Here is a 26,159-nt window from a genome sequence, read left to right as displayed (position 1 = left end):
GCAGGAATCTCACTGTAGTGCAGCATTATTGATGGGTCATCCTGCGAAAGCGTTAAGAGAAATGCCTCCTAATACAGTAAATGGCAAACCGCTGATTTTCTTTAATATTCAGACTGCCACAACATCAGTCACAATGAATTCTTCTGGCACTGGTGTGGCTGCAATAAGCAATCCTTCAGGAATGCCAGGGGAGCATGGCATTGATTTAATGCTCACTTTTTAAGCCGTACATGGACCAAATGCTTCCAGAGGGTACAGTCCATTGTTCTGTTTTTTTGAAGCGTGCAGTAACAACCCCTTTGCTTGCACTTACCTGCTTTGGTAAGATAGAGCTATGGACTCTCTCTAACAGAGGTCAGGGAGGTTCGTTTATGCAGGTCTGTGTTAGAGGTGGTGTCAAGCAAGATGCCATGTTGGACAACGGCACCAGGAGAGAATTACAAGCCCCCTGAGCCAGCATTACGAGTATCTGTATGCTGAGTCCAACACATCATTTCCACCATGTGTTATATGTTCCTCTGATTTCAGCTGGGAGAGCAGGTGCTGATTTTTAATGCCTATTTTGTTTTAAGCCCTCTTTCATCAGATTAAGGACCCTGCTATTTTATTTCATTTTATTTTTTTATGCTCGGTAATTTAGTCACACGCAAACTTAAAAACAGAAGCTGTAACATGCTGTTAAAGCACAGTCGCCCACTGTTAAATCAGTTACTGCAAGCGAGGGGTCTTGGAGCACTTTTCCATTCCCCTGCAGATGTCTGCTCTCAGCCTACGGGAAAAGCTGGGGAAGCAAATGAAAATGCACATGGAAGAACAGTGCTTGGGGCGATAACCATCCCGTAGCAATGCCAGCAGCATGATCCCTTCAAACAAGCTGCTGCACAGAGGCTCTGCTTCCTTTTCTGCCCTCCTTTCCCTCAGCAGCAGACTGTCAGACCAGTGCACAAGGCGCAGAGCCCGAGGTGCCCCCTGTGCCAGGGCCACAGGCTGGGAGGCTGCCGCCTAGCCCAGCAGCACCACTCTCCTCCCCACATCCTGACTGCCACAGCTACTGCCGCTGAACCATTTTATGGGCCGTGTTCCTTCTGCTGGGAGAGATTCACAAACAAAATAAAATCCCTCTCCCAGCACCAACCCATTCCGCCAGCTGCCTCCTCCCGGCCGCTGAAGCACCGTCAATAAACCATTAGCCTCCCAGTTAACAGCACTAGCTATGACACACAAACACTCAACTACCTTTTTCATCCAAAATCAATGTTGTATTTATCTTCATTGATCTACAAGGAAACTGAATGTTTAAAATTACAGGGGGTGCAGGGGGGAGGATGGGGAGGGGGGGGAAACAAGAGTTACAGAGCCAAGAAAATAGTAGCGGATGGCTGAATTAACTAGAGAGAAAAAGCCCAGGATATATAAAACATGGACACTGAAAAATAAAATAAGGGAGGGGGGATGGTACAGCAAGTAAAACATGGCAAAATTTACATATGGATGAAAAGTAAAATTGGAAATAAAAAATAAATCATGCCAAAAAGCAGTTCAAGGCAGAACCACACTGAAACAAACATTTGCTTATGGTCTTCATGTACTATAGATAATATATCAGAATTTCTTTTTTTTTTTTAATCAACCATTAGACTTTTTGTTTGCACTCCTAAAATTCTACTTTGTCTTGTATACAGATTCCAATAAGAACACTGCACAATTAGCACAAGGGGTCCACGGAAAATTGTCCTTGCTTGCCAGCGATCCTGCCCACAACACAAAAAAAGAGAAAAAAAAGGAAAAAAAAAATAAGGAAAGGGTCTGCCGCATGGTACTGTGCCAGTTCCATCTGCTTTTGCCAGCTTGAAAAGTAGGAAACCAAAATTCCCTTCCAGGAGCGTGTGTCTCTCTCTTTCCTTGACGAACTGTCCCTTGTGTTTGTACAAAAAAATTCAGTCTCTCTTTTTTTTTTTTTTTTTTTTTTTTTTTTTTTTTGTTAAACACAAGCATCCTTCTTCCTTTTCACATGCCATTTCCATTCTGTCTCCATAGTTGCGAGTTGGTTGTTTTTGGGTTGTTTTTTTTTTTTTTAAACCTTCCTCCCCCCAACATCCACTAAGATCTGCCTCCAAGTTCTTGCATAGTTGAAGTATATATGCCGTACTTAGCTTTCTGAGTGTGAATTTCTGACTGTGACAAGAGTATGAGTTGTAACCATGTTAACAAATAACCAGAGTGGTTCTAGAAACCATTTTTATAAAGTCTACCTATGTTAAGAATTTAATATTGGTGTACATTTATATTAACAGAATATTTACAGTTTGTTTTCTTTGTTTTTTTTTTGTTTAAAACAAGAAGTCAAAAAAAATTCCTCTTAAATTTCTGCATAATATAATAAGGCAAAAAACAAACAGTTTTGTACATTATTATTATTATTATTATTTTAATATATATCTGTAACTTCGGTTCCAAAGTACCAAGGTAAGTGATCAATTGGCCTCAGAAGGGAACCTCACAGTGGACTGTAAAACTACAGTATTTCCATAAATAATACTTTTAAGAAACCCTGGGTATTTTTTTCTTAAGGATCTGAGGCCTTTAAAATGCAAATTTAACTAAAAACAAAAGCAAAATTTCTTCTTTTTTAAGTGAATAAAGAGCACAAAATTAAAAAAAATACAAATCCATTAAAAATGTTTCTCACATTTGGGAAAAAATGTACAAACTTGATATTTTTAACTAATTTTTTTTTTAGCACAGAAACAAAAAACAAAACCAAAAATCAATACCTATATATTAAATTCCCATTCTCAGCAACCTTCTTGTTGGAAAGTCTGCATCCCCGACCCCGTTATTTATGGAAATGTGCTTAACTTCTACAAATTTTACATAAAAAAAAAAGTTTACAGCAGTGCATTTTGTAAAAGGTTTGTTTTTTGTTTTTTTTTTTCTGTTTGTTTTTTTTTTTTGTTTGTTTTGTTTTGTTTGTTTGTTTTATATACAGGCAAGTTTAAAATTCAATGTTGGGGACTATCGTGCCTCTACTTCTTTGGGGTTCCTAGAGGGGGAATAGTCCCTGGACTCTGAGTTTGTGAGTGGAGTAGTCCTGCGTGGGGAGGCAGGTCTGGTGCTGCTCGCTGGTACAAGAGGCGGCGGGGCGCTCAGCGCTGCAGTTGGTGGGTTCCTATTTAAAATCCCATTGTGCATGGCAGTGGATGGACTCAGTCTGGGGTAATGCATCCCGCTTAAATGAGGCATGAAGGATGGCACGTGTGCCAGGTGACTTTCGATGGGGGACGAGTGCAAGTGGTGCATTCTGGCACGCTCAAGTTCTTCCCGTAAGTGCAAGCGCTCTCTTTCCTCCACTTGCCGCAACCGCTCCTGCTCTCGGCGGGCTTCAAGAAGGTTTTCATGGTTATAGTCATGTGGCTCCCTGTCTCTATAAGAACGCTCATGGTCGTAAAATCCAGAGGTGGTAGGGAACCTATGCATAGGATCCGTCCGGAGCTGGAAGTCCATTCGACGGTGCAGGTCTAAGCTCCGGTAGGCATCTCGCAATGGGTCCCTCATTGGGTCCCAAGAAAATCCAGGATGTGGCAGCCTCTCTCTTCCTGACAAAGGATTCATGCCTATGAGCGGGGTCATCATTCTGCTGCGGTCCAGAACATTCATGTTGTTCATCTGGTGCACGCTGCCCATGGAGATGGGCATAGAGGCAGCCATCGAGTGAGGCAATGATAATCCATGCAAAGTTGGCGGTGGGGGATGCTCCACTGATCGAGAGTGCTGTGAAGGTTCAGAGCCTACCACCAGCACATCACTGTCTTCCTTCCTCTCCTCTTTGACTTTGATGTCATTCTTAATCTTCTGGAGGTCGCTGGGAAGTTCTGTCTTTCTCTCCATGTCCTTGCTCATTAGATTGGTGAGCTTCAAGCTTTCACTTAGTGCAGGTTTGCTGTATGGTGATACAGACTGGATTACTGGCTTTGTGTTGTCCTCAGAGGGTCTCTTATCATGGCTTGGAGTTTCCTTCACTGGGGAACGGCTCTCTTTGATCTTGTGTTCTGCTATGGACGGCTCTCTCAGCCGGTCAGGGTGCTCTCGCTCGGGTTCTTTGGATCTTTCCCTTTCACTGAGGCTAACCTGCCTGATGGGATCACTGGAGGTTTGGCTGTTGCTGCGGATGAGATTGCTTATCTGATGTGTCACTGGAGCCGATGCCGGTGAGGATCTATTTGAATGTCTGTTTTTATCCATGAGGTCTCTGTAAAAAAGAGAGAACACACATCCTTGGTTTTGTGTGAATGAACATACATGTGATGCGGGACATGCATTATACTGTGCCTAGTTGTGTAATTTGAGATTGCTCAGGAAATGGTTTGAAAAGCTATGCTAGCATCAGCTATAGCTGCGATGCTAACTAAAAGATGTGCACTACCTGCCTTTACATGCTACCTAGAACAAAACGTTAAAATGTCCACAAATTTGAGGACTAAATTTGAAATGCATTTGAAAGAATGGTATATTTACCCTAAGAGAAAGCCTGCTTCACTGAGAAATGCAGGAAAAGAAGAATTCTAGACAGCCCTTTTTTTTTTTAAAGAAAGAGTTTACTGTTGTTCATACATACACCTTGCTGCCAGACAATGATCTTGGATGTAACACTCTTAACTCAGGCTCCTTTCCTAAAATGTGGATCCAGGCACACAAACCAGAAGCCTACAGAAATGTGTGCAGGTCCTTCACAAACCACTCTTGTTTTCTGGAAGCAGTCACAACATGATGCTTTATTTTTCCTATGCAGCTGGCAGGAGAGTTTTTGTGGTTGGCAGTTTGGGCAGGTAAGCTAGGTGCTTAAGGAAAAAAATCCTGGAATAGGCCATGAAACTGAGTAATTGACCTCCGTTTCAAGAGGACCTGCTATGATGAACAAGGAGTTTGATGACAGCGTGGATGGTTTAGAAAGAGAAGCATGAGGGTTTTACATTTCTAACTGCACCTCTATCTCTGAGCAAGCCAATTAGTCACAGTTAATCCCACCTTTTTAAAGAGGGGAATAAATAATGCTCAACATTTAAAAGCACTTTGCTCTGAATGAGAGACACTTTAGATGCAAAGTATGATGGTGTGATTGAGAGAACCACATTATGTAGCTGAGAGGCTCACTGATGCCTAAGTTTTATGCCAGGTTTGCTTTGAAGAGCTGTAAACCTGAGTGCCAAAAGCTGGAGGTGTTTTCGGGAATTCTGTAAGTATTTCTCCCTTATGATTACAGTTGCTAACCCAGATTTCTTCCTCTGTGGTAGTCCTGACTGCTGGTCAAGGATGCGGTTTATTAAAACCATGTCCAAAGAGGGATGCTGGGGACAGCTTAAGCTGAATTAATAGAAATGTAATAGAGATATTAACCCCTCTTGAGAGCAAAGTAACCTTGGTTTGCCAATGAATTACACTAAAGCCAGGAAGGAAGCTTCCTATCTGAATGACTGTCCATGCAAGGGTGTCAAGACAATTCAACATTTAACACAAGATGATTTTCAGTCTATTGCTTCCACATCATCTTGTTCACAGGCACTGCCTGAAGATCCCATTAAAAGCACTCCAGGAAAACTATGAACCCCCTATCACTAGTCAGATGCACACATCTAAGTCTTGCAGGCTGTTATTGCCTACAAAGTAGCTGCCTGTTAGAGACAGCCAGGCTCTGAAATATAAAGGGCTTTACAGCTTCAAAATCATGTAACTGGAAGCCAACACAATGATTTACAGTCCAGGTGATACAGTCCTGTCATAGTTAATAAGGGTTACAATGCAATTTTTTAAAATCAGTTTTGCTAATGGATTCATGCGCGCTGCTCCAGATATAGGCATTTGCATTTTTATCTTGTTAATGTCCAGCTAACATTTGAATTCATCAGCATAACTATGTTAATGAGAACTATGACTGTCTCCAAAGGCCCCATCACAATGCTAGCTTCATGATTTCAGAATATACAGCAATTGTAAAGCAGCTGCACTGAAAACAACCAAGCATACCCTGAAAACACACTGACACACTCATTTCCTCAGCCTGGTGCTTTTTATTAACCTACTAGTGGGGATTGGCTTACCATATTTCCACAGAGGACAAATCCTAAAAGTCAAAGGGTTGGGTTTTTTTGTACTGCTAGTACTTGTGCTTATCTGAGGGAGAGGCTTAGCGGCTGCTTCAAAGACAAGCAACATTTTGCTCTGAAGAGTATTTTATGATTGGAAAAAATCAGAAAAAAGTATGGACGAAAAATAGGCCTAGAAGGAAGCGCTGAAAAGCACACCCTGCTTACCTCTCTTTGTCTCTGTCATCTTTACTCAGAGAAAGATCCCTCTTCTCGGGCTCTCGCTCCCGCTCTCTGTCTCTGTCATGGTTTGTCACTGAGGAGCTTCGCTCTGAATCGGTGGGCTTGGGCCACTGTGGAGGTGTTGGGAAGGACGGTGGGGTCCGATGGAGTCTGTTCCATGGCTCATGGGGATTATTGAAATTCTGCAGGTTTGGGCCATCTTTGTGAGTAAAAATGTTGTTGTGAGCTAGAAAAATGGCATGGGAGGAAGAGTTAAAAATAATTCAAACCAAGTAATTACATACACATTTTTCACAATGCTAATCACGACCAGAACTGTCCTTCCAAGACTTTTTAATGGTGAGGGGGAGCTACTAGCAGATGGATACAGATACCTCCAAGACTGGGTGTAAGATCCACCAGCACTTTTAAGGCTGTTGGTGGAGGAAGCCTTAACTATACACCTGAATAACTCAGAGATGACTGAAAATACCCAGCTCCTCTTTTCCCCCCACCCCAGCAAGGGTTCCAGCACAAAAGCAGTATTTTTCCTCAGCTCCTCTCACTGGCAGAAACTTTATAATTTCTGGGTAGTTACAAGCGATCAGCTGCTTGCAGCTGAGGATTCAGGGACTTTTTTTGTTAAAGAAACCAGACTATTTGGTGGTATGTATGTGTGTGTAAAAAATAGAGCTTGGCTATAGGCTTTTCAGAACAGTCACCTGATTTTCCTCCATCAGTCTTCAGCTGATTCCTGTTGCACCATGAGATGCAAAAGCATGCTCTCATATGTGTGGCTCTCAAGCATGTCTTGCCTACAGGTAAGATGTTTTTGAAGTAAAAGAATTTTATACAGGTAATTTAAACTTCAGACAGCTGTTACAGAGGAAGTCTACACGCTGAATTAGGAGAAGTATCAATAGCTGTTCCACTATGCATCTTCACTGTTGAAGGGTGTTACTTTAGATGCCCGTAGGGTCCCAGAGCTCAGTGGGGTCTTGCAGCTTGGGTACCCCTAGGAGCACACAAGGCACCAACCTTCAGCAGTGAGGAGACACAGAGCACAGCTAGTGATGTCTGTGACATGCAGAAAAGCTCCCACCGCAGAGACCTGGAAATCTTAGGTGCAGTGTTTTCAGATAGGAGAATGGAGGTTAGGAATTAAACTTCTTTAAAAACTACCACCAGCTGCTGTAAATATTAGCATGTGGCTTTTCTGGAAGGGATGTTTGTCTGCAGTAACCCAGCCAGTACTTACTCAGAGCATGACTGCCTAATCCTCCAAAGGCATTGCTGCCTAAGTTCCCAAGGCCGCTGAAGGTGCTTGACCTGCTAAATGGATCTGGAAAGGCAAACAGGGATTTAGCAGGCATTTAGCCAAGAATGTTGGAGAATGAAACGCACCCCTCCCCTTCTTAACGGTCTGAATCCAAGTAGGATTAGGCCAGACTTTAAGCTGATCCTTCTCATTGCAAGGTTCTTTGCACAGAAAATTCCCATCACGTTAAAATGGAGAAGGGATTCAGTGCTCACTCTGCAAACAGGTGCTGTAATAAACTTTTGTATGCCACTCAGAGGGGAGCTAGAAATTAAGGTCTAATAGCTGAAATTAGGGTGGCTGCTGCTGAGCTATAACTCTCCTTCCTTATCAGTACTAAGAGCAGAAGCACTGCAATTGCTTTGAAAGAAGAACCTCAGCAGGCTCCTCAGTCAGCATATTGAGGGGATGCATTCTTTCCCTCTTGTTTTCTGTATACAGCTTTCTACCCTCTTTGTAATAGTGCACAGAGACAGTCCTAAGCTAACTGCTACACACATCCATCCTTACACCAACTAACTTTGGCCTCTGTGTGCCCAAATCCTCTCCCATAACAGCTTCCTTAGTCCCAGTGGTGGTGGAAATGATAGCATAGTCTTAGGAGCTACATAGGGATGGAAGGTTTGTATCCGTTGAGGCAAAAGATGAATCTTGCCTTTCCTAGTCAAGTATCTGACTATTTGGCTACTGGCATTTGTCTTTATAAAAAAATCCTGCCTTTTTTTTTTTTTATTTTATTAAAGGCACCCGTCATCAGAAGAGGTTCCTCTCTGAGCAGACAGAGCCTGACTCAGGCTTCTGCACAGTCTGGCTATGGTTTTCTGGCTATGGCACAGTCTGGCTATGGCTTCTGCACAGATGGCTATGGTTTAAATCATACCAGTGTACTTGTTTTCTTTCCTATTGGTCTTCTCTAAACAACTCCTCCTGCCCACTAGCTTTTTGACTGTCCCTTTAAAGTCTTTAACTTGGCATGTTACAGGAGGTGTGTTGCTCTCCACTTCCTCATGGATATTCTTATATTTAAAATATCGAGGCAAACAGCACAAATAGCTTGGATCTTTAAGCAAACAGCTATTCGCTTATTTGCCTATTTTTGAAAAGCTGTTCATGCCCTTCCCCTTTGATATTAAGTAGATGAGTGACTCTGTAGAGATACAGTTAATTTTTATAGAATATTCAGGAACTGATGTCAATCTGGGTGTTTACAACAGAAAAAAGTCTACTAGGTCATGTGGCATGCCACATTTACTGATTGGATGAGTGTTACTAAAACATTAATCAACAGAGCTTGAACTTTAATTGGCAATGAGCTGCTTGTGAGCTTCTAAAATGAGGAAATTTGAGAAAATCAGGCTCTACTTACTACCAATTAGGAAACTGAAAGGCTGGCAAAATGTGCAGAACAGCTATTTGCCAGCAACTGTTCTCTGAACTTTATTAAAGAACCTATCCAAGAACTTTCATAGGTGGGAAACGGTACGGGAGGAGCCCATTTTAAGCTGTGGCTTGGTCGAGGTGCCTTTGCATAAATTTCTCCCATTTGCCTGCGCACATTCAGCGGCACAGACGGGCTCTACAGGTCACATTTCAGCTCCTGTGCAGTGTCCCCGCAGTGACAGCCTTGACTGCTCTGCAATGCCCTCTTCTCTTGCAGGAGAGGGTCTGCTAATTCTGCCCCTTTCCTTTGGAGGAGAGCAGAGGGGATGTGCTGGGCAGCTGGCACAGGTGAGAAGCTGGCCATCTTCTGGTTCCTGAGACAAAGCCTCTCCTTCCCCTAGTGCTACAGTGCCTCAAGGCAGGACCACACTGGAGAGCCAGGAATGGGTCAGAAGTCTAAAGGTGAAGGCAGGGTTTTACTTACACTTACCTGCCAAGTGGTTAGTAGGCAGGAAACTGCTGTGGTGAGGTGAAGGACCAAAAGGGGTGGTAGCTGGATGTGTCGCACCTGTGAGAACAAGGTCCCTTTTTAGTTCAGTGACAAGTGACTGCTTGCATACACCACGGTCCTGGCCGTCACATTCAAGAACAAGATGCAAAGGCACAGGCACATTTAAAGATAGCAAAGACAGGGGAAGACACTCCCCCCCAGCTGAGTGAGCTACAGGCAGGATTTCTCTGAGTGCCCTTTAAAGGGGTCTGTGGGCACTAGGAGGCAGGAGGAGACCTTGCACTGAGCCTTTCGCTCACCTGTAGTAATAAGGCAGTGCATCTCTTTGTCTGGCGTTTTCAGTCATTACTCTGTGTTTATATTAAAAAGGGTCAGTTCAGGTTATGGGCCCAGACAGAAGGTGCTCAGAAGTGACTGATTAGAGTCTATGTGAAACACCAGTTAATGACAGGCACGCAGGAAACATCAATCATGCCTCTCCCTTGAGAGCTCCATCTACGCTCTCACATCTGTCTCTGCATCCACAGGCTGCCCCTGTGGTATTTATTCCCCTTTGCTAGACACTGCTCATTGCCACGGCGCCATGCTACCTCGTGGGAAAGGAACACCACTGCTGAGCATGCTGGATTACATTAGGTTAAGGCAGGGGGCAAGAATGGGCTGAAACAAGCAGGCCTGCCCTGTATTTCAAGGTGGACCAGGCTCATGCAGAAAATACTGCTCTCCTTTCATAGCAGAAAATGAGAGATTTGCTTCATTTGCAGACAGACGCATGCAAACCTGAATGGGCTTGCAATGCAGTGTGAGAAGCACTGGTGTCACCTGCCACTGGGATATGTGGGTTCTGGAGGAACATTAACCCCCATGTATCTTGCAAATGATGGTATGTTTGGACAGTATCACAGGCCTGGCTTTCACACTCTAAGATTAGCACAGATGATTTTCAGGATGCACCTGAAATCAACTTTTGAATGTTTTTATGTTTCAGATGTGTGTGACAAAACGCTTCTGTGGCTCCAGTATTACACTGACAAGCCCAACCCTCTCCAACTGTTCAAGCTATGAATGTCCTTTTGGTGTCTCCTCCTTGCCAGTACTTCACTACAGCAGACAAAGCAGAATTAGTGACTATCATAACTTTCAGAAGCTGCTTGATGCAAACACAACTTCCAAAAGCACAACCCGCCACACCTGCCATTAACTGTCTCATTTTGTTAGAAACTAATAATTCCACACAACGACAGAAGCAGTACTTTGCCAAGGACATGTTAAGTCCTGCGCAAAATAGACCAACATCTAAATAAAGTGTTTCAGTGCTTCTGTCTTGTGTATTTGGTTAGTAAAAAAGTTAACTTCCCTTAATACTGGGAAGAGTAACAGGCCAGCTCTAGCAAACATCAGCAGCCATACTGGGCATGAACATGGGCTCTTCACTAACCGCTTACCCAGTCAATGCTTTCTCAAGCGATAACTTTCTCTTATAGAATAGAGGGTTATGATCCTTCTCCTCTCAGCTGGCACTCCAGCTCTCCTGTCACCCTCACCACAAAGACTTCTGCCTTGTCTGTGGCACACAGGAATGAATCCCACCAGTGGAAGACCTGCTCTGCTAAGTTCCTGCCCTTCATTTTCAAGCCACATCAACACATGCACATTTCCACTATGTATCATCAGTGCTGATAGCACTATAGAAGTTCATAGCAAAAGTAGGGGGAAATGGAGAAAAAAAATAATCATGCACAGGAGAAACTGTATCCCTAACACAGCCCAAACAGTGTTTTACAGGGGTGCTGCCCAGTCCCTGACCTTGTCTTTTTTTGGTGACACTGCCCAACAACAGACGGTCGTAAAATGCACTCATGTGTCCAGAACACAAGCAGACTATAAAATTGAAGAGGGAGACAGCGCTACATGTCCCTCACCAGCTTGGGCACCACAAACCTAAGCAGCCAGAAAATGAGTTGAGGAAACTTAAGAGAGACCATAGCAATGAGACCTGGAGTTATCTATAAACATTCTGACTGCTCCAATGCTTCAAGACGGATGGAGACTGTCATCTTTCTAATCCTTTAAGATTTCAGAAGGTGTATAATGGATGGGAGATTTCTTCAAAGGAGACGGCTTACAAACTCAACTACACGGGCTGATAATAAAAAATCCTCCGGAGAAAGCCAGGAGCGGCACTGCAGCCTGTCAGGTAGTTATTAAATATAGCGTCTGCCAGGCAGCTGAACATCCGTCCTGAAGACAGGTGGCCCTAAGATAACTTATGTCTCCCACAGTAACTAGGCAATGCAGCAGAACCAATGATTCACATCAACTGCACGCTTGTTCGATAAGGGGAAAAGAATGCCTCGGATATTGCAGAGTAAAAGATTTATTCATCTATATATTACTGCTGCAATGTTTGTTCACTTTGATAGCACTCTTTACCTAGATTTACCGTGTGATGGCTCCTGTGATTAATATACTCACAGACAAGTTGCTCTAAGGTTGTTTATCTGTAGTGAAAGTTTTCTATTAATTTGCCTTCTTTAACATTTCTATTTCATACTGTTCCCCCTCTTGCTTTTATGAATGGAAAAGCAAGCCATGCTTGCATCTTTAAGAGAAAAAGCTCAGGATACCAACTGGACTGGCGCTTTTCTGCCTGTTAGGGTACACCCTGCCCAACACAGCCTTCAGCAGCAAAACCATATGTGAAACAAGATTCTTGTAATGACAACACAGGACAGACTGAGGATGGTGATAAGGAAAACAGACAGAGGTTTGTAAATAAGCTGTGCCTATGCATCCAAGCAGGTGCAATAAATATCTTGGCCCTGTACTATAAAGGACCTTTACAGAGACCAAAATGCAGGTAGCATCCTACAATGTACAGCTAGTATCAGCACTGATTATATGTGGCAGAAACATGCATTTAATGTTTAAGAATTTCCATCCACAGATAAGGGCAGAAAGACAGACAGAACCACTGGTGGAGTTCCTGAAGGCTGAAATCTGCATTTGAAATCCATTTCTCATGGAGGATTCAGCTTGAGCCTCATCTGTTGCTTTTCTGTCACGAAAATTCTGGGGACAGAATTCAAAACATTTCTAACCCCATTCATTTCAGCAGGGTTGAACCAAGGCTGAATATGACCACGTCTGCACTGACTTAAGAATGCGAGTGCAATATTGCATCATAAAACTAGAATAACATTAGGAAAGAGAATTACATTATTTGCCAATTAATTACATAAAGAGCTAAGCTACATCTCATCAATTGATATTGCTCCCTCAGAAGCTGCCTTCTTTAGCTTCTTTACCTTAGCATCTCTAACACAGAAAGAAAATCTGAAAAAGTCTAGGGGAAAATTAAGCCTGGGAACAGATCAAAAACATCTGGTAGACAGACATCCACATGAATCTACAGTTACCTCCAATACCAGAATGTCAGAGTTGCAGTCTCCTGTGGTCAGAGCCATTGAGAACAGCGCAGTGAAGCTTACTGCACTTTGGTAATTGCATTAATTGTAATTACTTCTCCAACAGATTGGAAAGCAGTTCATCAATGTAAACTGTATTTAATTCTTTGTTTTTTAAAAAATTCAGTATGCCATTTTAAGCCTCAGACATTGCTGGACTGTGTAGCACATAGGGGGGTTTATATTTAAAACCAAACACTTCACAAATACACTTTGTGTGATATTTTCAGTGCTGTTACTGAAGTTTTCCTTTTACAAAAATCCCTTGTTTCCAGAAAACAAATGTAAACTCAGTGAGTGGAGGAGCTGAGAAGAACAACATGGCTAATACAAAAGCAAGAAAGAGACCAGGGCCACTTCCAGTCCCGTGCAATGGAAACATTTTCAAGTGTTTTGTCAAAATTGCTTTTAAAAATCCATAGTCTATTAAATAATCAGGCACATAAGAACCAGCTGCACACACATGGATGTATGAGCCAGCAGCTGCGCTCAGAGATGTGCAGAGGATCCTGCGCTGCAGGTGGCCGCGGGACCCAGACCAGCAGCTCCAATTGCCCTGGTCACAACAGTGGCCAGTGCCTCTACACCCCTCTGAACCAATCTTGCTTGCTTCAGTTTTGGAGGCATATGTAGCTGTAGAGACACACGTTACATAAACTGTTTGATTTTTTTTCAACAAAAGATGATCTTCCCTTACCTGTGGTAGAAAACAGAGGCCTGGCAAGATCCTGTGGATAATGGAAGCCTGGAAACACTCCAGGGGCAGGAGGTCTGCTGAACAGGTCAAGTTTACCACCTATCTCTAGCTTGTGGGGATCCAGCTGCATTTGCTGTCAAATGATATAAAAACAATCTTATTATACACTTCCTTTTTTATGGGAGAAAAAGACAGGGAGTTCAGGCTCACTCCTGCTTAGCCCTGCCAGGGAGAGTTAGTGAGAGTGACAGCAGCGTCTCTGGTCACGTACTACAGTCATGCTCTGACAGCATCTGTAAGGCCATTTCGCTTCACAGACTCTCGGCTGCCTGCCTTATCCACATGAATAAGGTCTGAAGTGAGCTCTCAGCCCCTCAGCACACACAGTGGAGCATGCAACATGATACACTGAGCGTGCTGCACCCCAGGATCAGTTGGTGCTCTCAGCCTGACAAAAAAATACTCTGCAGGCGGAAAGCTGCCGACAGAAGTCTTGAGAGCTGGGTGATGGACTTGTCTGTTTTGCTTCTCCAGTTTGGAGAGAGAGAGATGCTCTTAGACTATGCCCTTCCTGCAGCTCATATAGCTCAGCATGCAGACAACAGGCGAAGGATAAAAACTATGAGGCTTCTCCAGAGGCTATTTTTATCCTTCCCCTATAGAAGTCAGCAGGGTCAGAACTGCACCAAAGTCACCTAAATCTCTCAATAGCTTAAAGAAGATGTATTTGCTTAAAAAAAATAATGGACATACACCACTTGTAGAGGCACTACTTACAGCGCACCTACTTAAGCACTGAATAGTCTTCATTAATGGGACAAAAAGACTACAGCAGGAGCTGTGAAAAAAGAAACACTACAGAAGTCCCATTATCAGCTACTCTGGTGCCACAGGGAACATGGAGCCTGTAACAGCACCCCAGCGTACCTACGTCTTCTTACCACTTGAGTTTTAGTCCCCCTCCCTCTGCCCATCACCAATGCAGTGCAGAAAGGCCAACAGACTCTAACACAGCAACGATCAATCCACTTGCCTGCTCTCTGCTTTGTAATATGTTCTTCACTATATCAGTTATTTCATTACCTCCTCCACAGGAGGTACTAGTACAAAAGGGAATTGACATTAAACATTTATGCTTTGTAAAAAAGATGAATTTGGACCAAATTGCCCTCCCTCTCCCTTTCTTCATCTCTTTCTGGCTGTGCACTTAGTATCTCCTGCTCATTTTGCTACCTTTCAACCCCACTCCTTTGCCCTCAGGTAAACTTTACAGTTGCTACAATAAATGTTGAAGGATTGAAAGTGCTAGTTAATCAATGTAGGCAAGCTCGAGAATCACCAACAGTAACCGCTTCCTGCTCATTACTCACTAAAATATAATCCATAAGCCCAAAGAAATGGCTTTGTTCCAGAAACTCTCTGAATTACCTTTATCTTTTGCTGGTGATGGTAGATCTGCCAGGCGATCTGTACATGAACGGCACACCACTTCCCAGGTTTCTGCAGTAGAAAGCACAAGAATTTAGATTAATTTATACGTTAGCAATCTACATCAGATAGAATGTTTCATTTCCCTTGCTGTCAAACAGGTAGCTAAGCAATGAGGAAGGCTGATTGCTAAAACAGCACAATAGGTGATCAACATTTTTTTCTGTACTGCAGCAGATGATGTTTAAATTAAGAAGGAAACAAACGGGAGGAATGTGCGATGTGGGATATCTTCCTCATCTCATGGAGATCTGAGATACCTGCCTTGTTCTTTCCTACGTGCACTCCCCTCTTCATAAACTGAAATAAATGGCAGCAAAGAACAGTAAGCCATGCTTGAGAGAAAGCAACTAATAGTTAACAGTTCCGTCTCCGAAAAGAACCCTGTTCATTCATCCCTGCTGCACTGCAAGCTAAGTCATGCGTGGTTATTATGGCTACTTGCATTTAGGAAGGAAAAGGGTATGGACAAACAGTCGCCAGAGATGAGCAGTGCCACAGCCGAACGAGTTACTGTTTTTCAGTTGAGCTGTGGTACTCACTGTAGGGTGTTTTTGTGGAACATAAGAAACACAAAACACATTGACCTAAGCCACTGGTGAATGTCTGCCTGTGCTCACAGTCACTTATTTCTGTGACCCTTACTTCATAATGTGAACTATTAATGCACATAAATGGATGCAAAATAAGGTTGGGATTCAACCTAAACATTATTAATCAGAAGCAGCTAAGAGCTCACTATGACATTTTGCTTTAAATAAAGGATGAGCATGAAATTTTCTGCTGGACGAATTTCAAAAACCCATGCGCAGTATTTGAAGTGTATGTGTGTATATATATGCATATAAAATCCCCCACAAACCTTACTTACTCTTACTGGAGGCCTATAAGGGTCTGACACCTATGGAAAAAGCAGAAATAAAACAATCAGTCTTTCTAAAACTAGCCAATATACAGAAAGGTGGGGAACTTCCTTCCTCTGAACCAGTAAAAGCATTTAGAAAGCAATGGTGCAGAGAAGTCCCCTGTGACACAGGAAACCTAAAAGGCTTAAAGAAGGCTTAAACCTTCTCTTTCATTCCTTGCACCAAACTCAGCAGAATTTTATGATAAACAAAGCAGCTTCATGCTAGCAACTTAACAGTGCCAGTGCTTTTCTGAACCTTGTAATTGTTCTGAAATGGAGCGAATAAAACTATTCTCCAAGCAATGCTTAGGGGAAAGACTTTGAAGGGGTTTCCTGCCACATTTCCCTCTGACTTTGTTTAAAAAAGTCAATACATCCCTTTGTATTCACGCCTGGTGGAGGCTACTGTTGTCTCACCAGAAAAAGAACTTCTGTCCTGACCACACATTCCAAGTCTAGAAGGCCAATTTGCTCACCAGCTGCTTGCTTTTTTTTTTTTTTTTTTTTTTTTATGAGCAATCACTCTGTTTACTGCAAATCCAGATAAGCTGAAAGGAAGGTTATATATTGTTGCCTACCCCTGGAGTCTTCTGCAGCAGTGTATGGTGGACCGTGCCTGGTCTACCTGCTACATCAATAGGGTTTGAAGTCTGAAAGACAAGAATAGAGCGTGAATAATACTGTATCGTACCAGTGGTATGTTTAACATCTCTATCTGATGTTAACGGCATTAATTAGTCCATGTTTGTACTGTGCTTTGAACACGCATATTGCTACATTAGTGCTAAATGTTATCTCTTACTGACAGCCAACAGCATTTAACCACCATGTCATCTATTATTACTTAGCAGCGGTAACAGTATTACAGCAGCACCTCTAAGCCCCGTTGAAATCACAACCCCATTGTGCTACGCAGTATGCAAGGGGATGGAAAGAGACAGTCCCTGACCCCCAAGCTTATTCTTTAGACAAACCAGGCAGGCAGTAAGAGAGAGAATGAGAGAGACTCCCTCCATGTTTCAGGCAGCAACCAGCACAGCAGTCAGGAACAAAATGACTCAAGCATCCTAGTCCCATATTCCACCTCTTGGACCATGGCCCCTCTCTGACTGGGGCTATGTAACACAATGGCTAAAATGTAAACAGCCCATCTATTTGCTTCGGCAAGGCAAAGTAAGAAACCTTAGAAGGTGCTTGTGGGTCTTTTATAGCTTTGCATTGTTTATCCCATCATTTTCCAGCAAGAATTAAACACCTCATTGAATGAATCCCTGTTCCTCCTCCTCCTCCGGATCCCACCTGTTGCCCTGTTCTAGACGATCCCCAAGAACTCGTTCGTTTTCTCACTCTGGCATTCATCCATCTCCCACTCCCAGAGCAACTGCACCTGGTGCCTCCATGCAGCTGAGTGCAGAGGGGTTAAACCTCATTCCCCAAGAGATTACTTCGCTCACATTTTAGGTCAAATTACAGTCAATTTCAAACAAACTGTACAAGGCATGACTATAATCATGGGTGTGGGAGGAAAGATAGGTTTTAATTTGTCTAAGGCTACGTAACTTCCGGACTCATTAAGAAGAGAATTCTTGTGCGAGTGTGTAGGTAAGTCAACAAACTCCCCAGGCAGATCTGTGCTCTCAGGGCCTGTCTGACAGCTGAGGTATATACAAGGTGGCACGTAAGTTACAGCTATCATACAGGCAAGAGCTTCAAGATCACAACACGTTAATAGCATGGTGTCATCCTGTCCCTTTGTCCCCTGGAGAAAGACGTGAGTGCTTCCTCCAGCAAAGTAAACGGAGTACTTCTGACCTTTTCAAGTTCTTAGCTTGTGAGAAATGGCCTTTGGGAAAGTCTCTGAGAAGTTTACCATCAGCCTGGATTTATGTGCAGTGGATTTACATGCACAGCTGTAGGCAACTGACACGGGAAGGGGAAAAACAAAACCAAGACCTCTGCTTTGGAAAGCCAGAAGTGCTGGATTCAGTGTGCCAAAACCAAATCATCAGGTCTGCAGTGATTATGAAGGCTTTACTCAGCTTGGGAGGGAGAGAGCATGGAAAAATGATGTAGTAATGATGACTAGAGTGGCTTTGCCTAGCAGTGCAGCTCTGTCTCCTCTAGGAAACTGGAAAATAATGCACCAAAGCAGCAGATCCATTTTTCAACCTAACTCTCTTTTTTTTCAGGTGTTAGACTGTAATTGTATGTAAATACGGCACTGTCTAGAGATCAAGTGATGCTGCTGATTAACCATGGCACCAAAGCATGACTCTGCACTGCTTAAACTCAAAGCTAGAAATTGTTCTATGTTTCTATCATTAAAATGAATTAAAAGCAAGTTATAATACAGCACTAAGAATTGTTTAAAAATGTAAAGGGTCTGTGCTCACTTATCCTTTCTCACTGTGTAACCGCTTCTCTTTGGTCTAATGGTATTTTACAGTGAGATGGTATCTACAAAGCTCTGTAATGAAGATGGAAACTGGGAGAGCATGCTATCGGTGTATCAGAAGCTCCTCGTTAACAGTAAGTAGCCTTATGGCAAACCTGAGCCCTATCTTCACATTAGCAAAATTCTGCCAATTCCACCTTATTTGTGCAGCTCCTTTTCTTGGAAAATCGAGTTCACAGCTGACAACTTGGGGTCTGTAGGGACTCCCTGGCAACCTTTGCACAAATAGCAACACTTAACACTGCTGGACAAACTCCATCAAGGGAGAGCTATGTTCCGTCCCTCTTGCTCCCTCTGCTTAGATACAACTGCTCCTCTTCTATGCCTGGAGCCACTACCTACAGAACTCCTGTTCAAAGGAGCCATTTTAGAGTCTTTGCTATTTATGATGTATCCGGACAATAAAATACTGTAACGGATTCAATGGGCGCTGAAGAAATACTCCAGCTTCCATTACAGAAATTTTTAGGTGGGAAGGTTGTAAGAGGCCTTATTTGCAGCAGCTGCTAATTACTGACTTCCACTGATGTCAGGGAGACTACTGAGGGAAGCGTACCCCACAGGCCTGCTATGGTTATGGAAACGACCTTCCAAATGCAAACAGAAATGGCCTGGCTACCCCGTAGGTCCTTCAAATCTTGTAACACAGTAGCACAGCTCTACAGAAACATAGTTCAAGGTAAGGAATCTCTAAAATCACAGTATGTAAGGAAGCTAGACACATCACCTTACAACTGAAGTGCTCCATTTTCAAACAAATACTATATAGATACAATGCCTATTTCTTGCATGGAGAGATTTCACAGTTTCTGTTTATTTAAAAATAGTTAATAAAAAGACAAACATGTCTGGAAGGAAAAATAAAGCAGTGCACACCACAGAATTCATCAGAAATGGTAGTTAACATGGTAACATTTCCAAATGCCCATCAGTGCTAGTTGTAGTTACAGTTGCAGTGCACCCTTCAAACACACTATCTCAAAGAAGCTTGCAGGCATTCATCAACTCTTATAAAACCCACTGCAAGATAACTTTAAAGATGAGGAAGCTAAGGAACAGAAGATTTAAGCGACTTGCCCAAGGTCAGACAGTGTCGGAGCTGGGAATAAAAATTCAGCTCCTTCAAATTGCTCTACCCATTTACAGCAGTCTCTCCCTATTGTTCCCACACTTGTACAGTCAATTTCTCTTTTTTTTTCTGGGAATAAACACAGTTCATCTTTTGCAATCTCAGACCATTAAATTTATAAAATGATTTGGGACTCATCAGTCTATTATTAGCTGTAAATATTTCAATCAAGTAATGCATGTGACAGTATGCTTCTACTCCAGTTTCAGTTGACCTCCCAAGCGAACCACTATATCCTTTTCCAAGGAACGATCTGTAGTGCCAAGAGAAAATTTTTGCTGAAGTGTTGGCTGCTTTGTGCAGAGGATGCTCACAGATCTGTGGGGTGATTGCTTCCAACCCTGTGCTGCACTTCTGCTAGTTAAATCATGTACTACAAAATCACCAGAGACATGACTCTGAATACAGTTTCTCTCCCAGCAAAAGAACAAAGCCTTCAGAAGAAGAAGTTTGTACCTTCGGTTGAAATGCTCCCTGAAGTGACCCAAAGGGACCTGAATGTGGAAGCATGGGTGGCATTCCAGGCATTGCTGGAGGATAGGTTGGAAAGAACTACAAAAGAAAAAGAGATGCTTATGTCACAGGACAACTTGAACAATAATGGAGGTAGGTGCCAAGCCTGGCACATACAAAAATAGTACTGTGTTGAACGAGTGCCACAATGAAAATACACACTCAATTTGCTTTCAAAATTTTTAAGAGCAAAGCCAAAACTTGGAAAATGCGCTCATCAGATTCATTTTCTAGATAGTGCTGAACAAGTGTGCCTTTACAATTTGTGGACTATTGCAAGAAGCACAGAGCATTCACCATTTTTAGAGGAATTGGAATAATTTGGTTTTATGTTCACTTTTCGTTAACTCTGCATTTTTCTGCAGTAGCAAATACATTGATCCTGTTTTGAAATGTGACCTGCTTTAATTTTCAAAGCAAAAAAGAACCACAAGATGCTGCATTGCACACTAACCACAGGCTGCATGCACACCACCTTGTAGTTGTGTAGGCTGGGTTAAGTTTTGCTTAGGCCTCTCCTGAGCACATACAGCAGTCTTACAAGTCCCAGAACATGTAGTTTTTGTGCTTTGGAGCAGTGGGGAGCACCAGGAAGAAAACCACCAGTCTGACTTACTCCTGTGACCTGAGCAAAATCTTGTGAAAGAGCCATGCACTCCGGGCTGCTGCACTGTGAGAAGCACCAGCTGCAAAGATACTGCAGTGACCACTGATCTAGCAATTTCTGCGCATTCCCTGCCATCCCAGGCACAGCAATAGAGCCACAGCAGCAAAAATGCAGTAGACAAAGATTAAAAACAAAAAAAGCCCACAGAAAACTTTGTACCTTAAAAAAAAAAATTGAGATGGAAAAAGAGCTTTAGGAATGAATGATTCACAATACTATCAATCGAAAACAAGCAAAAGAAGTGCAAACAGAACCATTAACAAAGACACCACCTAGAAAGGTAAGCACTCACGTTGGAATGTCGAAAGTAAGGGTTGTCTAATTTGGGAGCGTACTTGTCAAACTGGAAAGAAAAGAGAGAAAAAAAAACAACAGGTGAGTTTGGTTTCGGCAGTAGCGGACACATCAGGATTTCAACACAGACAAATAATCATAGCCCGTTTGTACAGCACTGAACGGAGCAGAACTGGCTGGATATTGCATACTCGCTCATGAGGAACTGACTGATTCCCCAAAGCCAACGGAGATGGAAAGGTGCCAGCCCCCGGGTCGCGTGGGGAGCTGCCGAGCCTCACTGCAGAGCCCCGTTTTGCAGGCACTACATCAAGAGGTTCCTCCACTCTGAAGAGAGCAGTCCCGATATCTGCAGCGCTGTGGAACGCAGGGAAGTTCAGCTTCAGGTCTAGATCTGGGATCTGCCCCTGGAGTGCTGAACGAGACCACAGACTAGAAGGTAGGGAATGTTTTCTATTTGACCCAATGTCTACTGCAGGGCAACCAATACCAATTCCCCATTTTCTGGGTTCCTCTAAGGGCCAAAATCATTTGGAAAAGGGCTAGATCACTTTAGGTGCACAATCTTGATATATTCCCCCTCCCCTGATAAAGAGAGAGTGCCCCAGAGAAAAGGTGATGGTTAACCTTTTCCATTCCAGCATGGGGTTTTAACACCTCCATGTGCGCAGCCTGTGCCCCGTATCTATTTTTACGACCATTTGCCCTGTACCACCTTGGAAGCAAACCCAAAAAGCATATATACATTGCATTTTTGAACAGTATGTACATTCTGCTGGGGAGGAGGGAGGAGGGAAGAAGGCAGGGAAGGGAGCTGTAGGACCCCATGAAAAGCTGCTTATTTGGCAAGTCAGCTGCTGTTTCACACTCCTCTGTGCAGGAGAGTAGATTTGTAATTTCATTAATTACAGTTATTACTGGAGCCATGTCCCCTCCAGTGTAAATACCATAAATTTCCAAACACATGCAGCTGTAAATTTCAACACTCTTCTCTAGTGTTGGGATTAGCAGACCTGATCTAGTGGAATATAAGAAGATGTGAGTGAAATATAACAAAAGAGCCTTGCAAGCTGTTTTTGGTATGACGGCTGACATCAACGGGCATGGGTGGGAGGGGAGGGAGCTGTTCCTGGGATCGGGTATCAGGATTCTTAAATAACACAGGAGGTTTCTGAGAAAAATTTCAAGATTGTTTTACACAGACCAAGAAAAGAAGGAAAGGTGTTTACACACGAGTACACTGAGCAAACACCTGGGCCAGGACTTGGGGTGGATGGTATTACTTTTAATTGTCTTGCTGCTAAGCAGATTACACCCAAGAATGTCATCGGGCAGTCAGCAGTGGGAAAGAAAAGTGAGAACCATTATGTTTCTTGAGATCTTGGTATTACTTCCCAAATGCTGCTTTAGTGCTACCCCTAGTTTTTGCTAGACTTAGCAGAAGAGGGTTGTTTCTACATTTTGGACAGTGTGAAACTGAGAGGGGGGCAAAAATGCTAAATCTTGTCCTTTCAATCTCACAAAGAAATTGCCAGAAGCGGGGAGAGGGTGTGTTTTAAAGCACTGACAAAAGGCGTTTGTAGCAGATCTCTAACAATTTTGTAACAGCTGCAGCAAAGTCCCATTGCATTGCAAGCAACTTCAATGGCAAAATGCTAACGCTTGTTACACGGCCAGGAGGATCTCTCCCACAAGAACCAGCCACACACAAATTAGTGCTTGTTGATGTGATCGAATAATAAAAGCCAAAATCCATATAGAATAGGGAATTAGGAGGAAGAGGGACAAAACTGGCATCAGATGAGATGCTGCACTACGGTGAGAGCTCCAGGTAAGCAAGCGCAGTCTGCCCCACAAGGAACAGCTGTGGGGACTGCGCCTGGTGCTGGAGGCCACTGATCTTGTGGCATGGCATCCTCGTTGGTGTGTTCTGGAGTATCATGGCACCTGGCCCTGGGAAAGGGCGAACAGAAGTACACAAGCAGGACACACGAACAGGGAAACTAAAGGGACTCTGGACTTGTCTCATGGGTGCAGGTATCTGCTCACAGGTAGCAGCGTGGGGGACCTAGAGGCTGGGTGTGGAGGCTCTGGATGGAAAGGGGGTCCCTCTGGGAGTACTAGGCCTGTCTCTCCAGGCCTCCAGATCAGAAGAGCAGGGACAGCACGCCTGGCTGAAATGAAGAGGACTGGGTTTTGTTTGACAAGAGCAGGTTAGGCTTTTTGACCAGAGATGCTCTACTTATCCTCACATTTTGGGCTGGGGTACGCACCATGGGAGGTGCAGAGGGCGGCATGAGCGGCGTCTGGGGCAAGCTGGATGGAAAAGGAGTGAATGTGTGCTGGTGGGTGTGTTGGTGCTGATGCGTGTGTTGGTGCTGGTGAAACTCCGCTCTCAGCAGCGGCACCGGGCCAAGTGAGGCAGCGGCCCGGTCCGAACTCTGAACCAAAAACCGGTTGTTCAGCTCTTGCCTGAGCAGTTCGTGATCTAGAGGAGAGAGAGAGAGAAAAAAAAAAGACACAGAGGCCCGTGGGCCTGTGAGTACCACAAAGACGGAGGAGAAAGAGTCAATATTCACCTGGCATTCCCTGTTTCTGCAGGTCATGCTGTGGTGGTTTTCTACGTGAGGACTCATTGGTGGAGGTAAGAGAGATGCCTGTGACAAAGTACCAATCAGAATCCCCGAATGAGGCTGGCAATACATGATTGGTTGGTTGAATGATATCAACAGGCTGGTATCTAAAGACAAGAGAGAACACCATGAGTCATCACAGCAGAAAACATCATCGGGGGCATCAGCAAGCATCGCCCCCGGCCCCCCGCCCGCCAGCCCCCCGCACAGCGCAGCTCCGACGGTTACTCCTCCTCCCTGGCACCTGAGGCCACGGCACCGAGCGTGATGCCTCCAGGAACGGTGGCCAGACCTTCCCGCACCAGCAAGATGCTGGGGAGCACCCTCGAGGACAGTGGCTCTCTTTAAAATGAGTAATACTGACCTGTTCCCTTTGGAGGCTGGAAATTCAGCAGCATACCTGTACACTGAAAACGGATGGCGGCCTAATGTGTGTGTTAAACTCTTAAGATGATTGTACTCAAGAGGGAAAATTTTGACAAGATCTACAACGCAATGAAATAATGGATTTGGGTGGCTGGAAACTACCTGCTCCATCAGCCATTTTTCAACAGATCCCTGTGCCACCCTTCCCCTTCTCAGACCCAGGGCATGCACAGGAACATCCACCCTAGAAGCTGTGGCCTTCTTTGCAGTTAAGTTTTTTTTTGAGACCTTAAATACTAAGCAGTCCTTTCCTCAATCTCTAACAGGCTATACTTGTAATTTTTTGTCCCTGCCTCCAGGCTTTTCTCGTATGAGAAAATATGGAGAAGGAATCAGTGGGAAGAGGAGAAACACTGAACTGGCTCCAGATCTCATGAAGGTCATAACGACTGCAGAAACAAAATGTCCCACCATACGACCTCTTCTCAGCATCTTCCTCTGGAAGAACAACTTGCACTAAATTTGAACGCGGTTTTGGGTGATGGAAAATACCAGCACTTCAGAAATGACATGACTGAGGACAGCAGGGACAAACGTCCACTTTCCCAACGTAACTGCTGGTATCAATTAAATCCATCTGTGATTTTGCCTACGAACTTCAAAGAGGGATCAGCACCCACCATATTACACATTTTCTAAGCTGAGAGCAACTTGTGTCGCCAGCTGTGGATGACACACACTCAGTCCTGACTGACCCACTTGCTTCTGAATTTACATGAATCTACTTATTTTAGTTTAACACCTCTTTTAACCTACAGCACTGAATATAAAGGGGCAAAAGAATACATGTGCTTTAAAGTTTTATTTCATGTTTTGCAGGCATTTCTTTTAGTTCACTTTTCTAGAGTAATATTAGAAATGTCTAAATCAGTCACTTTCTGAAGTGACATGGTTAAGATCTTTAAAAACGGGCACTCTGATGGGGAACTTCAAGGTCTCTGCTACCACTTAGGAGCCTACATCCTATTGAAAGGCACTTTTGAAAGCAAATTTTGGGTGCCTAATCCACTTGCTTTTCAGTAATAAATTTACTGCTAACAGCAGGTACTGTGTACTGCTAAAATTTCTATAATAATTAATACAAAAGCAGAAAGTATATATACTTGTGATACTGAAGCCTACGGCACTGAAGCAAAGGAGTCTGTAATGGGTTCTCCTTGAAGCAAGCAAACAAGAACAAAAAAAAAACCAACTAGGCTGAAAGCACTTTAGGTCCAAAACTTAACCTCTTTAGTGAGTATGAGTGTGATTTCATATGTGTGTGTTTACGCATTTAAATTTGGCATGACTTAAAGAAACTGAATCCTTCTGTTAGCATCAAGATAATCCACTTTTCTGGAGGGAGAGATAAAAGCGAGTTGGCAGTTTTAAGTGCTCTGATATCCAATTTCTTTAAGAGACTTGAAGTCAGACTGATAGATTTGCAGCTGGCTCCAGCCCATAGCCCTGTACCACAACTTTGGCCTTTGTCAGGAAAAGAAAAGTCCGGGAGATGTTTGGAGAAGCAGTGGAGTGCTTGGAGGAGCCGCTGCTTCCTAGTAAGGGTGGGACTACCGAGTAATAACCCAGCTCCGTGAGGGGCTCTGGGCAACATTACCATCAGAACTAAGTTCTTGTGCCTGCCGGTGACGCCTTGTCTGACAGGTCTGGCCAGTAACAACACAACTAGGAGCAGCGTGACTGAGCAGCCCTTTGAACGCCCGAACACTACTGCTCTGTGCGCACACGCGAGGTGGGCAGGGCAGAAAAAGGTCTGTCCTGCCAGTGTTGCTGGGTACCCTCATGTTCAGAAGAGAAGACACAAAGACTGCTGCTTCCTCTCTGTATCCTGCATCAGGGCCAGCCCTGGTGCCCTTGAGTCGAGGGCAGCAGCCCACACAAGGGTTGCTCATACATTACTTGTACAAGCTTTAGGTTTCAAAGAGAAGAAATGCCAACAGAAGCGCATTCTTGTTATTCAGGGACCTGAGTT

General features: G+C 43.7%; 1 protein-coding gene across 20 annotated transcripts in view; it reads right to left on the bottom strand.

The window, feature by feature from the left end:
- Window positions 1–1,295: 1,295 nt before the first annotated feature.
- The window catches only part of FBRSL1 (fibrosin like 1), a 547,777-nt gene continuing 522,913 nt past the window's right edge, over window positions 1,296–26,159 (bottom strand). For 9 of the 20 annotated variants that reach the window (XM_080373499.1, XM_080373493.1, XM_080373504.1 and 6 more), the window contains 11 exons: window positions 23,381–23,616; window positions 21,127–21,177; window positions 20,111–20,206; window positions 16,649–16,720; window positions 16,026–16,064; window positions 15,104–15,175; window positions 13,676–13,808; window positions 9,491–9,568; window positions 7,561–7,644; window positions 6,309–6,549; window positions 1,296–4,249 (listed from right to left, as the gene is read on the bottom strand). In XM_080373499.1, the coding sequence (XP_080229625.1) occupies window positions 3,016–4,249; window positions 6,309–6,549; window positions 7,561–7,644; window positions 9,491–9,568; window positions 13,676–13,808; window positions 15,104–15,175; window positions 16,026–16,064; window positions 16,649–16,720; window positions 20,111–20,206; window positions 21,127–21,177; window positions 23,381–23,616 (2,336 nt within the window). In that variant the 3' untranslated portion in view covers window positions 1,296–3,015. Of the gene's footprint in view, window positions 4,250–6,308; window positions 6,550–7,560; window positions 7,645–9,490; window positions 9,569–13,675; window positions 13,809–15,103; window positions 15,176–16,025; window positions 16,065–16,648; window positions 16,721–20,110; window positions 20,207–21,126; window positions 21,178–23,380; window positions 23,869–26,159 lie in introns of all 20 variants that reach the window. The other 11 variants (XM_080373505.1, XM_080373496.1, XM_080373500.1 and 8 more) reach the window with 9 other exon arrangements.

This window comes from Falco punctatus, assembly GCF_963210335.1.
Source record: "Falco punctatus genome assembly, chromosome: 1".
In the NCBI taxonomy this organism is placed as follows: Eukaryota; Metazoa; Chordata; class Aves; order Falconiformes; family Falconidae; genus Falco; species Falco punctatus.
This window is presented reverse-complemented; position numbering and strand designations above follow the sequence as displayed.